At 42.2% G+C, this 14,688-nt stretch overlaps 1 protein-coding gene across 1 annotated transcript in view; it reads right to left on the bottom strand.

The window, feature by feature from the left end:
• The window catches only part of LOC102802760 (uncharacterized), a 63,882-nt gene that overhangs the window by 33,686 nt on the left and 15,508 nt on the right, over nucleotides 1-14,688 (bottom strand). The window contains exons 15-20 of the mRNA XM_085507486.1: nucleotides 13,834-13,930; nucleotides 12,711-12,928; nucleotides 4,448-4,804; nucleotides 2,671-2,799; nucleotides 1,975-2,218; nucleotides 693-893 (exon numbers count right to left, since the gene is read on the bottom strand). Of these exons, the coding sequence (XP_085363612.1) occupies nucleotides 693-893; nucleotides 1,975-2,218; nucleotides 2,671-2,799; nucleotides 4,448-4,804; nucleotides 12,711-12,928; nucleotides 13,834-13,930 (1,246 nt within the window). The remainder of the gene's footprint in view (nucleotides 1-692; nucleotides 894-1,974; nucleotides 2,219-2,670; nucleotides 2,800-4,447; nucleotides 4,805-12,710; nucleotides 12,929-13,833; nucleotides 13,931-14,688) is intronic.

Here is a 14,688-nt window from a genome sequence, read left to right on the forward strand (position 1 = left end):
CCATATTTAGTTGATAACACTCAGTAACACTGCAGGCATGTTTGAAGTTTGTATATGATATGGACATCCGCAGCCACTACACATTTCCAGGAGTTCACAGTACAAATGTTTACTTGCAAACACTGGGTGTTTTATCAAATAGAAACCCAAAAAGAATATTGTCTTTATTGTCATATACAACCAGCTATGAACAAGAGCGACAAAATGGCAGATAATTATGATGTGGAGAAATGACGTCAGAAGGTCCCCAAAACATTTCAGTCTACGTCTGTCAGGGACTAATATAATCTCATATATTATTATACATAGGTCATCTTAATGCTATAAGTTTCAGCGTGCAGTAATTTTGTGGTATTTTACGTGGTATTTTCATCCTACCATTTAAGAAAATTAGACTTCCAAATATGGAATGATTACACGAGTAAGCGTCCTCTAATAATAAAAACAAACATGGCTGCCATCAGGGTCTGATCAGACTTCACACAAAGAAGTTCGCTAATTCTGCTCTAAACTTTTTGGATTTCGGCATTCTCATATTATGAGAATACCTTAAAGTATGCACTCAGACAGTATGCCGCGCATCAGCCACCGCTACGCGTTGGTCGATACTCCAGCTGTACTGTCTTCGGACATACTTACCTCGTAATAACCTCATATTATTTTCAAAAATGTGAATTCAATAAAGGATATACCTCCAATAGATTTCTTCATATTTTTGCAGATGATTTGTTTGTATTTTTCAAGAGAACCTTGTACGTCATGTGAAGCTAACTCTAGTTCAGGATAAATCTGTTTACAGCCTCCAGTCTGTTTCTCTGAAAAGCCGTGATATGGAGCGGTGAATCCTTTTATTTTCTCCAAATACTGCTTGTAGTCAAAAGATCCAGGGTATCCTATTAAGATGAGAAATATACATTCAAATACAGGTAATAGGTGATTTTCAGTTCATTGTGTAAGATCTTGTATATTGCATGAAAGGAGTGAACCGAACCTTCGTCGCAAAAATAGAATGATTAATTTTTATATAAATGCCGATCCTTCAGAGAGGAATATGGCATCGAGATACCCTTACTTAATCATTTCCTGCTTTTACATTCAATTTTACACATAAAGCGGGAGTTCACAGTGAATGACAAGCCATGCATGGCACAGTCTACGTTAGTTATCAAATTTAAGATATATAGTTTTGTTTATTATAGTAATATAGTTTAATAGAACATAAACATGTCAGAAGTATGGATCCAGAAGATGATGCTTGATTATGATGATTTTTTTAACATTAAAATGATTGACATCTTGTATGTGATCGTCAAATGAGTATTTGTCCATATTGAGAAATATTGCTCTGGAACAGCATTAATTAAAACAAAATGGCCACCAGTCAGCCATTTTGAATACATCTACATATATCAATAACATGATGTATAACGAATATATAAAATTTGAGCATAATCAGTCAAAGAATATCAAAGATATGGCTGTAGAAGCGCATTCATTTGAAAAAAATGGCCACCAGTCAGCCATTTTGAATCCGATCTGAAAAATAAAATGACGTGCATCAGGAACCCATAATCTCTAATGTATGTACCAAGTTTGCACAAAATTCATCCATAAACGCCAATATACAGTTCTGGAATGCAAGAAATGCTTGATTTTTGATGATTTTTTAGCACAAAAATAGCTGCCATTTGACTATTTTGAATCAAATAGTCAAAGCGGTATATCTATGTCATGATGTATAATGAATATATGAAATTTGAACATAATCTGTCAAAGCATGGCACTAGAACTGCATTCATTGAAACAAAATGGTCGCCAGTTGGCCATTTTAAATTGGATCTGAAAAGGTCACATAATGTCCAACGTATGTACCACATTAAGGACGATGATGCCACTCGTGGACGTGATAATTACCTCTATCCCTTAGTTTCTATATCATTACAATGAAGAAAAAAAAATTGTCAATACATATACCTTTCGGTGCTTGGAGATCTACACTGTGATGATAACACCATCCTATAGGGTGAATATCTTCGGTGGATGTCTCACACCAGTAGTCATATCTGTTAGTCCATCCATCAAAATGAATCAGGAGTTTATCATTGCCATCTTCACTTTTGACATCATCAATTGTAGCCACACAAATAAGGTGAGGATTCAGACGATCTTTGGCTTCTAAACGCATTCCAACTTTGTACATAGTACAAACGACCCAACTCTGAAATAAATAAAACATAGTATAACAATTAAAACCTTGCCCGTTGAGAATCTAAATAGCTATATATAGTGAATAATAATTCAACTAGACTAGTTGCTGACACACCAACTTTTCGAAGGCTTTCCGCAGGTGATGTGTTAATGACTGGTGATTATTCAACTCTGTGTTGATTTCAATTAAATAAATGCTGGGTTAAATACAAAGTACATGTATTATTCCTAATTCTGTCAGTCCTATGTTTGTTTACATTGACTTGACCACTTAAGTTTAATATAAGATGTATGAGTAGTACTTTCTACTAAATCAAACTGAAAAGCATTGCTACTATTTCTGACATACAGCCAAAAGATTCTGACAGCGAGTGGCCCCTTTTATTTACAAATAAAATTATTTCTGTTTTACCTCTTTTCTTCGAGTGTTGTGTCATTAACGGATACATTTAAGTGACTTACAGGTATTGTAGATGAGTCAACCATTAGTGTCAATCCACCTTGTGTTCCACGGTATCTGCAATGAGGCACCAGTGTCAACCCATCAGCATCTATTTCCTCCACTATCCTGCCATTCTTAGAAAAAATCACCTGAAGAAAATGAGATTTTGAAATGTACTTATATATAAGCCACGCAGAAATATTTGTATTTAAAATTCACTAAAGACATGTTGTGTTGTGTTTCTATGCTGTTGCAGCAAGGTAGCTTTTGTTTGCAGTGCTTGTATCATTATTATCATTATTTTATTTCCATTTCTTTAAAGAAGAATACCCCACTAACCTGGGGGAACGGGTTACAATGCATATAAAAAATAAAGTTTTATACAAGCGTGACTTTAATCGTCTCAATAAAATAAAATATTATAACTCATCTATTGGAGAACTCACACTAACAAATTATATCTAATCTGAAAAGCTGTGTATACAAAACTTGTGAGAATTTGGATGATTTCATGGTTATCCTGAGAAAAAATATATATAAGTTTACTGATAGGCCGAAAGGAGCTCAAATTGTCGTTCAATGCAGTTAATTCAATCAAAAAGTCATATAGTATGGCATAGACCCTGTCTATTTAACAATATAGCTTAAAATGTAAGTTCAGAAAGAGGTGAATGGAATCACTCAAAACATCAGTCAGACTAAAGGCGCATAACTTAACAATTAGACAGCTTTAACCTAGCTTATAGCTTGCTTTTAAAAAAACAAACATTTTCTCATAAGATATGCATGAGTTGTGCAGTCAATTTTTTTAATACGTTAGTAATACATACATGTAGAAAAAAATATACTGTAATTGTTTTATTCCTATTGTGCAATTTATAATTTGAGAACATCCATGCAGTTAAGCCAAAGCATATATACAAGACAGAATTTTATATGTTGAAAAAATAACTGTCAACAAACAACCTGCTCTCCGATTGGTCAGACTGTTTGGTGTTAAAGTTGGGTAGCCAATCAGGCACATTTTTGTAAGTAGCTTCTGATTCATGAGAACAAACTCAATAGATTTCTGTCATCCTTAATTTTTGGTTCTGCGCATTTCCGAATATAATGTGCTTCGTTCCTAATTTCACTACTTGTAATTATACACAGACATTCTTGGGGGTAAATTTTGCAAAAATGACTGATGTCGCTATAACTTGGAACCTGTTTATTGTTAATCTATGTTTAAAAAACTTTGTAACAGCACTTGGTACATGTAATAGACCATTTTCCGTTCACTGCGAGAATCACGTGTTATGCGTGAAATCGAACGTAAAAACAGGATAAACAAAGGTCATAGCGTTGTAGTGGCGTCAAACATTGCGTGGGATTCGACAAACGCGAAAGTATTTCGGGGACATTTCCATGCTTAATAATGTGCTGTTCACATTTGATGATAGGCAATTTCGATTAAGTAAGGGTATTCGGAAGCAATATTCCTCTGTCAAAGATCGGCCGGTCAATGTAAGCTACGAAATAAAGAAATTCTAGTTCAAAATCAAATCGTTCGATTTTTGCGGCAGACGTTCGACGCGCGTCTTTCATGCATCTCGCGAGATCTCGCAATTCTACGGAAAATCACCTATTTGTGGTCTATTTCTGCTTTTAGGGGAGAATGCAAGAATTCAACCTAAAAATGTATCACAAATTTTTGTTTCAAACGTTTTTGATTTGATTTTTTTGATTGATTTGAAAACATAGGTCACCAACTTTCCTACAATTTTTTTTCATATGATAGAAGAAACTCACACTCACCTTTTTGGATTCATAACTCGCATTATTTTGAGTTTTCCACCCAGCAGACTGCACTTTGCATGAGAAGACATCTCCCACATCTACACTGCTGAATGTTGAATGTTTCTCTTGGAAACCAATCTCTACACTGTTATCAGTACTAGGCGTGTATAATACGAGGATAGAAAACTCACTGAATTCAGAGGCACTCATTGCCGAAGCACACAGGATTGAAGAGTCCATGTCACCGGAATTTGTTGAACCTTTGAACACGTTCCCATATTGTTGTTTCTCACTTTTCCTCAGTTCTGGAACTTTGTCTTCATTCGTGAACATACCACGAGTGACACTTCCTGGATTCAACTTGTGGGCCAGTTTCTATGAAAATAACAATAGATCATAAAGTTTAAGGCAATATACACTGACATTGTAAATGTGAATGTGGTTAGGCTCACCCAATAAATGACGTACCTATAGATTTAGGCGAGGGTTCTTCGAACCCGCCTATTCACATTGTTCATACCCACCATAGACTCCGGTCAGTCAAAATGACTATTTTGAACTGTAGGCATTAATCAGTGATTCGCCGATGACGGAGAGATAGAATCCAGGTCAGGGGAAGCCCCATGACCTCAAGATTCTTTTAGCCCTTATGTCACGAACCCACGTGACCGAGGCCACCTGGCAGCGCCACAGGTAGCCGTCCATCACTCTGGTTCCTTTCTCTCCGCCTCAAGGACTTAAACCAACGCGACGGAAAGAGTGGGGAGGTTGGGGGGGACCCGGAGTCTATGGTGGGTATGAACTCTGTGAATAGGCGGGTTTAGAGAACTCTCGCCTAAATTCACTACGTTCAATTACCCACCATAGACTCTGGTCAGTCAAAATGACTATTTTGAACTGTAGGCAGAGTCAGACACAGATAGGTTGCGAGTTTTTCCGAGCAAACAGAAAAAAAAAGGAGAATGATGATATACTTTTCCCCAGTCCGGGATGAAAACAAACCCAAAAACCTAAGTTAAGACCCAAGAAGGGTGGTGTCTTACCTTGCCTGTGCTGTCCCCGAAGCAAGAAGCCAATGCTGCTGTGGTGACAGGGTTCGGTGTGCCGAGAAAGCTAGACCCCAGCCGAATTCGGGGGTGATAAGCTTGAAGTAGGACCGAAACAGTTCGCATGAGGGCGTAGGTCGAAGCGAAACCTGGGAGCTTCCAGGAAGTGCTAGTGGAACAGACAATCTGCCCGCAAAAATGCAGAGACTGACTTATCGCCTATGCGCAGAGGCCCCTGCGGTCGTTCGGGCTGGGTCAGCAAACAAGGCCTGACCCGCTACAACGAGGCCTAACCTGAAGAGACCCTGCTCAATAGATTGGGTGTCTCTTAGGTAGTAGTTGATGAAGACGTTCTGCGTTCTCCAGAAGCCTGCCCTCAGAATGTGTTTGAGGGGGCACCTGACGCTAGCGCTAGTGAGTTAGCAATCGCACGGACCTCATGTTCTCGTACTTGGTGTCTCTGCAAGGTCTGTGTTGAGGAGGATAGTGTTGTATAGACCTCCAGTAGCGGCTTATCCTGTTTGCCAGGGCCGTAACACAAAAACATGTGTTTGGTTCCCCGTCTAGGAAACCTGGTACGGTTCTTGTGGCAACTCAGCGCTCGGACCGGGCAGAGCAGCATTCCTCCTGATCCTCCGGACTGACAATATTTGCCAGCCGGGGGATGACGATCGGTTGAGGATCGTGTCCTGGGATTTGGTTCTTGGCGAGAAACCCGATTCGTGTCTTTAGTACAACTTGATCGTCCATAAAAGCGGCACAACTATCCGCGAAGGACAGTGCACGCCTAGCTCTGACCGGCGCCTACCTGAGGGCCAGTAGGAAGACTACATGTATTTTCCACATAAAAAATTTGAGTGGTGCTGATTGGAGAGGCTCAAAGGGCAGTCTGCTTAGAGCAGACAACACAGCCGACGAGTCCCAGTTGGGCGGCTCCTTTGTATGGGGTTTTGGCGTCTGGAAAGCAGTAAATAGTCTCCTAATAATAGGACAATTGGCTAGTCTTGTTCCCGTACGTTCTGAGTGGTGGCTGACAAGACCCACCTGTAACCAACACCAACGCTCGCTGCGTAGAACAAACCCACTTCGTCAAACAGGTGGACGAAGGAGCCTGCTACCTGGCCAATAGAGGGATGGTATGGATCAATCTCCCTTCCGCTACACCAATCAGTGTATGCTTGCGGCCTAGAAATGTAGGCCGCATAGGTGGAATCCCTGTTTGCCCTGGCCAGGACGTTGGCAGCCCGCTCAGATAAGGCTTTCGTATGTGCGGGTCTACTGAGAGCCTCTATGCGTGTAAGTGATACCTGCTGGGCTCGTTGGTAGTGCGCCGTCTGGTTGGGACGGCAGGTCCGGTAAGTCCGGAAGCACTGCTGACGCTTCGACTAGCATTTCCAACAGAAGTGGAAACTAGGCCTTGTTTGGCCAATTGGATGCAACCCATGATAATATGCGAGTGTGCCCCTGTCGAAGTTTTCTCCGGTGCCCGGTGAACTAGCGGGATGGGAGGAAAGGCGTACACAACTAAGTGGGTCCACGGGGCTAGCAAAGCGACCCTGGCCCAGGCTCCTGGAGTCAGCAGGAGTGTTACGTATGTCCGGAGCTTTGCGTTTCGGGGTGCGGCAAAACGGCCCAACCTTGGACCGCCCCACGGCCGAAACAGCCTAGAGGCTACCCACTGGGGTATCAGCTACTCCGTGTTCTGGAGATGGAGCCTCCCTGAAAGGGCGTCGCCAGACTATTCCTCACTCCTGGAAGGTGGTGTGCGGTTAGCTCCACATTGTATTCCAGGCACCAAAGGAAGATTTTGCTTCGCTAGGACTGACAATGATGGGGAATGCATCCCCCCCTCCTTCTTGAAGGAGACCACCGCTGCGTTGTCTGTGCGGAGCAGGACTCTGTGGTCTCAAACTACGGGTAGAAAGCGTGGTAGTGCTAAGTACACTGCTCTCAGTTCGAGCCGGTTGATATGGTAGTCCCGAAACTAATGCGGGGCCATATCCTTGGGCTTGCTGGCCCAATAGATGCGCTCCCCAACCCTAGGGGGAGGTATCTGTTACCAGATTCATACCTGCAGCCAGTGACGACCACCAGGGCAGGGCTTCCTTCACTTGGTCCGAGATCGAAACCCGCCTATCTAGTTCCCATAGGAGAGCTTGGCGTTATAACAAGCATTATACTGGGCGGCTGTGTAGTGCGGCCTGGGGAACGACCCTTCGAACCGAGGTCATCATTTCGATGATCCGTATTAGTTCAAGGAGGGACACCGAGGGAACACTGACTAGGCATTCGGCTAGGCTGCTTAGCGCTAAGCAATACGCTTGAAATAGCTAAGCCAAGCTTACCTCTGTGTCAAAACTCCATGCCCAGGGACACCAACTGTACGTTGGGTCGAGGTGGGACTTGTCGATTTACTTATGAGCCCAACTGGTGAAGTAAATCCCGTGTTAGCCTGACGCGTTTGGCTATTACCCCTTGCCCGGGTTGTTGGTAACCGGAAGTCTGGGTACGGATTGAGGTGTAGCGACATCTGGTGAAGCAGCAGCACTACCTGTTTCATCACTCTGGTGAACATGTAGGGCGCTGTGCCTAACCCGAACGGGGGGCACCCAAAATTCGAATACTTGGCCCAGCTGGACGATTCGAAGGAGATTGCAACTCGCTGGGTGCATCGGTACGTGCAGGTAGGCCCCGCTTAAGTCTAGCGGGGCTAGCCAGTCAAAACGGTGGATGGAGAGAAGAACCCTGAATGGTGTCTCCATGTGGAACCGACCGAAGAGCATGTACTGATTCATTCTGCCTAGGTCCAAAACTGGACGCCTGCCACTTGTAGATTAGGTACTACAAACACATTTGGGTAGAAGCCTGGCCTTAGTTCCGGCTGATGTACCCTGTGTATGGCGTCTTTCCCCAGCAAACTGCTACTTCCTGTCTAATTGCTTCCGCCTTGTGGGAGTCCCCTGGCAGTGCCCAACAGGGGGGACACTGACGGGGGGAAATGGAGATTTCAGTGGTATCCCGTAAACGGATGTCACTACCTGGAAAGGTCCAGGGATCGGTCACCCACCGTCTCCAAACCGGACTACACCAGCACAATCTGTGTACGACAGGGATATGTGGCTATGTGTTCGGCAGTAACGGGGGGGGGCTCCCTTCCCCCATGAGGTGAGTTCCCCAAGGCCTGAAGTAGTCACTAAGTTGTGACCTGGCCTTTCACCGAACACGTGCCTGTCTCCTCCCCCCCCACGGTTGTAGAGGTGAGCGTCAAACATGCCTCCCCTGCTGCCGGGTAGACGTCCGCCCAGGGAGGGTGAGGAGCCACCACCTGGCTCTTACCTCCCTGGGGGCGTGCCACTACCCTCCCTTCCCATGGAAGGGTATAAGCGCTTGCCTCCTGGCTGACTCTGGCTAGCGCGCGACGCCCTAGGGCGTTGTGTTTTCTGTGCTTGGGGTGCCCTCCGTTTGGCCATGGCAGGACCAACTGGCTAGCGGATTCGATCTGAGCCCTCTGGTTCATTGCACTCCGAAGCTCCGAGACTGTACCCACCATTCCCTGAACAAAGAGGGTGGAGGATGTCCAGTCTACGTCACTGAGGTGGGGGACGTACCCCGGCTCAGCTTGTCAGCAAAAACATGTGCGTCTAACGCCGCGTCCCGTAGCACGGTAGTGGCCCTGGCCAAGGGAGCCAGGCGACACTAGGGGGTGTTGCATGTAGATGTGCGGTGACCCACCAGTAAAAATGACGCCTGGTCTAGGAGGCTGGTGCGTTCTGCCTCCAAGGTCTCCGGAGTGCTGGTCACGCATAATAATGTGCTCAAGCAACTCTGCCCTCAGGGCTGGATGGGTCGTCTTCAATTGGCAAAGACACCCATGGAACGCGGCTATCCCCCTTTGCCCCGTTTGCCAAATTCGTGGTACCGGGGTCTGGGGAAGGAGCCTTGGAATCTGGTTGGGGGTGTTTTGGTCTCATCCCACGCTATGGGGTCTGATCCCGAAACCACATCGACCGGGTAGCGTTTGGTCCAGTGGGAAGTGTTGCCTAATGTTATCCCCACCCGGGGGCCTTAAGCATTACATCCTCCGCGGCTGACCAATGCCGCCCATCAACACCGTTTGCGTGCTCTGCGCCCCACTCCGCACTCAGGCAGACAGGGTGATCCCATAAGCGTTGAAGCAACCTTAGGTGGTCGCTTTAGGATCAAGGGTGGGGGTATATACATCGTATCACTGGGATCCCAAAAGCGTGGCTCACTGAGTCATACAGATGGAAGACTCTGAGGGACCGCCCGGAGTACCGGCTGTATCCAACGCGAGCGAACTGCATCTCCTTTCACTTTAAATATGTGAGAGGGAGCGTGTTCGACTGTGTGTCTCATGACAGGGTCGGTTTCCTCTGGGGACGCCCGTGGGTTAAAAGAAAGGAGTCAAAACCCACAGTGGGGACCGGACACAAGGAAAAATTCGTTACCGTTGTATCGTTACCGCGTGACGAACCCTAGCTGGCTGAAAGTAGGGGGGGTCAGCGTGTGCCCTGCCCTGAAAGCCCTGCCCCGAGATCGGAGACTTGGCTGCCAGTACCCCGTTGGCATTCAGTGCCCGAGGATCCAGAGAAGGACCGGTGCAATTAGCCTGAGGCTCGGCCACCCCCCAAAATAGTGGGAGAGCCGTGCCTGGGAACGAGGGTTCCCCGGAAGAGACGTGTTTGAATGCAAACATGCTTTTGTGTCTCTTCCTGCTTGCCCACCGAGGGGACACAGTGGAGACAGCTCGCTCCGACTGCGTCTGATCTACCCGGCCTGCCAGGAACGGAATTGCCCCGACAGTCCTTCGACCAAAGCCCTCAACTCGGGGGCAAACCCAGCGCCGTGCGAGGAAGGGTTCACAAAGAGACCCGCAACGGGCCCCATAGGAGGAAAGCCTCCAGGTGCACAGCCTCGCTGCAGCCGGTAAAATCGGTTAAAACACCGCCTGAAAAAACAGACTGTGAGGATGCCTTCCGATCAGCGGGGAAGACCGAGAAAAATATCGGTACCTCCGCCGTCGGGCCTCTTACTTGACGTCCCGGTACATGAAGTACCAGTAGCCGAGCGTGAGGACTTTCCACTCATGCCAAACACGCAACTCACTTTAACCGATTTGTTTACTGGACGCGCGACCTTGCTGTGACGCGGTCAGTCTCAGCGATTTTGATGGCTCTGAAAGAAAATCTCAGGCCTCAGAACTCCAGTGAAAAAACATGCTTTCACGCAAAAACCCCGAAACCCGCACGTATCCACGACAAAGTATCTCGGATGCGGGTTCTATGCTGGTAAATTCTGAATATAACCACTGCACGGTCGACTCGAAACACGAGGAGACCGGAAAGAAAACGGCAGCGAGCCCTGGTGCTGTCATTACATCTATATACTGCTAAATACATTGAAAATAAAAGACGACATGCATGAGAGAAACGAATTACAGTTGTAAAAGGTGCCGCCATGAAAACCAACTGGTTATGTAGTGGCGCCGGATTTTGATTTTTTTGCTGTGAAAAATACTACACACAAAGGGGAAAACGACACGAGGGTAAAAATGACAAGGAAAACTTATCCTAGCAGCTACAATGTCGGATGCCGAGCAGCGGCAACAACCCAAGCTATAAATCCGGACAGGAAAAAAAGCAGGCGATCCAGCAGAGCTCGCTAGATTTCATCTCCACTCGAGGCGGAGAGAAATTAAGAGTGATGGACGGCTACCTGTGGCGCTGCCAGGTGGCCTTGGTCACGTGGGTTTGTGACGTAAGGGGTAAAAGAATCTTGAAGTCATGGGGCTTCCCCTGACCTGGATTCTATCTCTCCGTCACCGGCAGAATCGCTGATTAATGCCTACAGTTCAAAATAGTCATTTTGACTGAACGGAGTCTATGGTGGGTAATTGAACGTAGTAAATTTGCCTAGTAATGAAATAGGAAATGCGACAGTTTGCGGAGATTATTAATTAAACAGTGCAATTACAATTTGAATATTAAATTATAATTTTATTTACATATTCATCTAGCTTCCCCATTGATTGTACGGTTATATATTATAGATATAATATAAAACATAATGGTTGTGTTGACAGCATTGTCAATTGAAAATAGAACTTAGATAAACTGTTCTCAAAATGAAACTGAAGATGAATTACATTTCTTCATGGATAGAGATCTACAACAATTATCCAGACAAAATGAAGGAAGGTTTTGAACTCCTTAAAGAAATAGATTTATATACATTTATATATCTGATGAGCAATAATAACCAAAATATAATTAAACAAGTAGGGAAGTATATTTACAAATCTTTTGAAATCAAAAATGAAAATTCCTAATAAACTCATTACAAGGTACTTTCATTTACTATTACTTTTATCATATTATTAACTAACTCAACTTCCTCTTATTACTTTATTGCTGTAGACTGATAGAAAGATTTATTTCTAAGGATGCAATAAAGATTATTATTATTGTTCTCCGAAAACAATAGAATTTACCGGTTTCTAAAACAGAGGTGTTTGAAAGTGCTACGATAGCACTCAAATGTCTTCCTTATTTGTGCGTCATGTTTACGTCACATTCAAACGCTTTCTTTTGTTTACTTTACATGCTGAAGCACTATTACAGCAAGATGGAAATAGAATCATGTAACTGAACTCAAACGTTCACACAGAATGAAACATTCTTTGATGTCATTTTGGACTATTATCTCTCATTAAATTATTACTACAAGCAGGGAAGAGATAATAACAATAATGTTAATCACAAGAATACTGCAAAATATGCACACATGTAGTATGATAATGATCTCAGCTATGTGCCAGTTGATACAATCACCAAACTTTGTTGTATTTTCATAATAACATCATAATATTTGCATATACCAGATAATAATAATTCAGGGTTTGCGCTAGTGTCTCGGCAAGACGAGTCCCACTTACAAAATTTTAAGAAATAGAAATGTTATCCTAGATAACCTTATTAGAGATTGGACCCCAGCTTGCCCGAAAAACTGGGTCCCTCTTCAAAAATTGGAGTCAGGGAAGCAAAATATGGGGTTAACACAATCCATGAATTATAATAACGTAATAATCTCTAAATCTTTGTTCCAAAGAATAATAATAACATAATAATCTCTAAATCTTTGTTCATAAATGATACAAAATCAGAGGCATGAATCACACAGAAAATACTAAGAGATTACAAGTCTATATTACTTACATACAGAATACCAGCACAATATTGAGAAGTTCCACAGTTAATACAGGTTGTAATACGTCTGTCATGGTGTCCTCGTTGACTGTAATGTGTACCAATGACAGCACTGTTTTTTTGCACAGAGGCAGTCTGGCACATCATACTGCAAAGCTTTGGTTCATTCTGGACCTCACTGTCTTTCACACTTTCCTGGAAGCTGTGAATAAAACTCACATCTGCATCTAAAAGTAGAAGTGCAACAGCATAAAAAATATGTAAACCTCAAATTTCTTTTATTAGTTTGTTCTTTTTAACTGTGAATAGATTAACAAATAAACTCTAATAAACTTGTATTTGTATTTACTGATTTCAGTGACCTATGTATTTTCGCCATAGAGGGCGCAATTTAAAATAAAATAGGTTTATCTGAATGAGCAAGATCACAAGAAACACCATTTACACCCTAAAGTACATTAATGTCAACATAACAATATCAAAACTAGTTTTGAATAATCTATTGATAAATCAAGATATGAAAAATTAAAAACAAAAACAAAAGAGGGATGTCATCAGCTGCGTATGAGCAGAAGGCCATAACATGTCACTATTTACAAACAAGGGTCTTTGCATATTTTAATAATCAATCATACAATAGATGCAATTTTGGTTTTATGTTCACTTCTACACTAGAGATGTGCTTTTAATAAACGAAATAATAGTTTCAAATTTTCTCTATTAGAGGTGCAACTCTAATGGAAGGACACATAAACTAAAATTTGCATCTATTGCATGCTTGATTATTAAAATATAGACCATAGACACATCTCTGTAAACTTATGTGCTATTAATAGAACCATTACAGTATCTTAACTTTATTATAACTCAAAACAACTACTGTAAAAGGGTTAATTATTCACTGGGTTTTAATTTTGCTTATTTCGCTGACTGGAAAATGCGCTACATTAAAACCCAGTGAATATGTGAAATTATCTAAATGATAAAACAGTGAATTTAAACCCACTGAATATGCCTGAAATGGTAAATCAGCAAAATTTAAACCCAGTGAAAATTACAGTATCAAATAGTAAGGTTGTTTTACCAGGTGGAAGGATGTCATTCATTGAGTGAAAATGTCTGCACTTCTTGCCTTCTAAGACATCTGATGACACTGTGTTTTCTGTGAAAGGATATTCCTGACAATCTGTCGACCTTGTACGAAGACATTCCAGACATGTTACTGTATTCTATGGAGTTAGAACAAAAAGTGATTCTTAAAACAGTAAGTTTTTGCACAGTGCTACAGTGAATTGCATAAAAGCATGAATAATTATAAATATTTTTACAGTACATGATTGAAGAAAAGACTGATGGGTAATAGACTTTACTAAATTGCCTATATAGCTAATAAAAGCACATTCCACAGATTTGAATAAAACAAGAGTGTCCTCCAGTGTAAATATTTTAATTAAGATTTCATAAAAAAACTTATGTCAAATTATATGTACTGTAGAATACTTTATTTTCGCCATTTTCGCTGAAGGGATGATTCCGTGAAAATAAAATCCAGCAAATATACTTTTTTTCCTATATTTCACATTAAACTCATCAAAAATCAGTGAAAATAAATTCCATACAAAACACCCAAAAAGCCTTTTCAGCAAAAATTAATTCCAGCGAAAATAAAGTATTCCACAGTATTATAAAATTAATAAATTGATCAGTTTTCAAAAGTGCAAAAGTGTAGTTTTTAAAAAGTACTTATAATAAAGTGACTTCTAATCAAATTAATACTTTGAATGCCATAAATTTTCTCACAAAATTGTTAGCAACATTTTTGCACATGTTTATTTTACATGTTTGCGTATTTTCTAGAATTTTTTTATTAATTTTGAACTAGGCGGTTACAGTTTTCTATTACCAACAGATCTTGAACAAAATCCTTGAAAAATCATTGAAAAAATTGGGTTCATTTTGTGAAAGATAACAAAGTTGAATATGAGGG

The sequence above is a fragment of the Saccoglossus kowalevskii genome, chromosome 14 (assembly GCF_978046115.1).
Source record: "Saccoglossus kowalevskii chromosome 14, keSacKowa6.1, whole genome shotgun sequence".
NCBI classification, from domain to species: domain Eukaryota; kingdom Metazoa; phylum Hemichordata; class Enteropneusta; family Harrimaniidae; genus Saccoglossus; species Saccoglossus kowalevskii.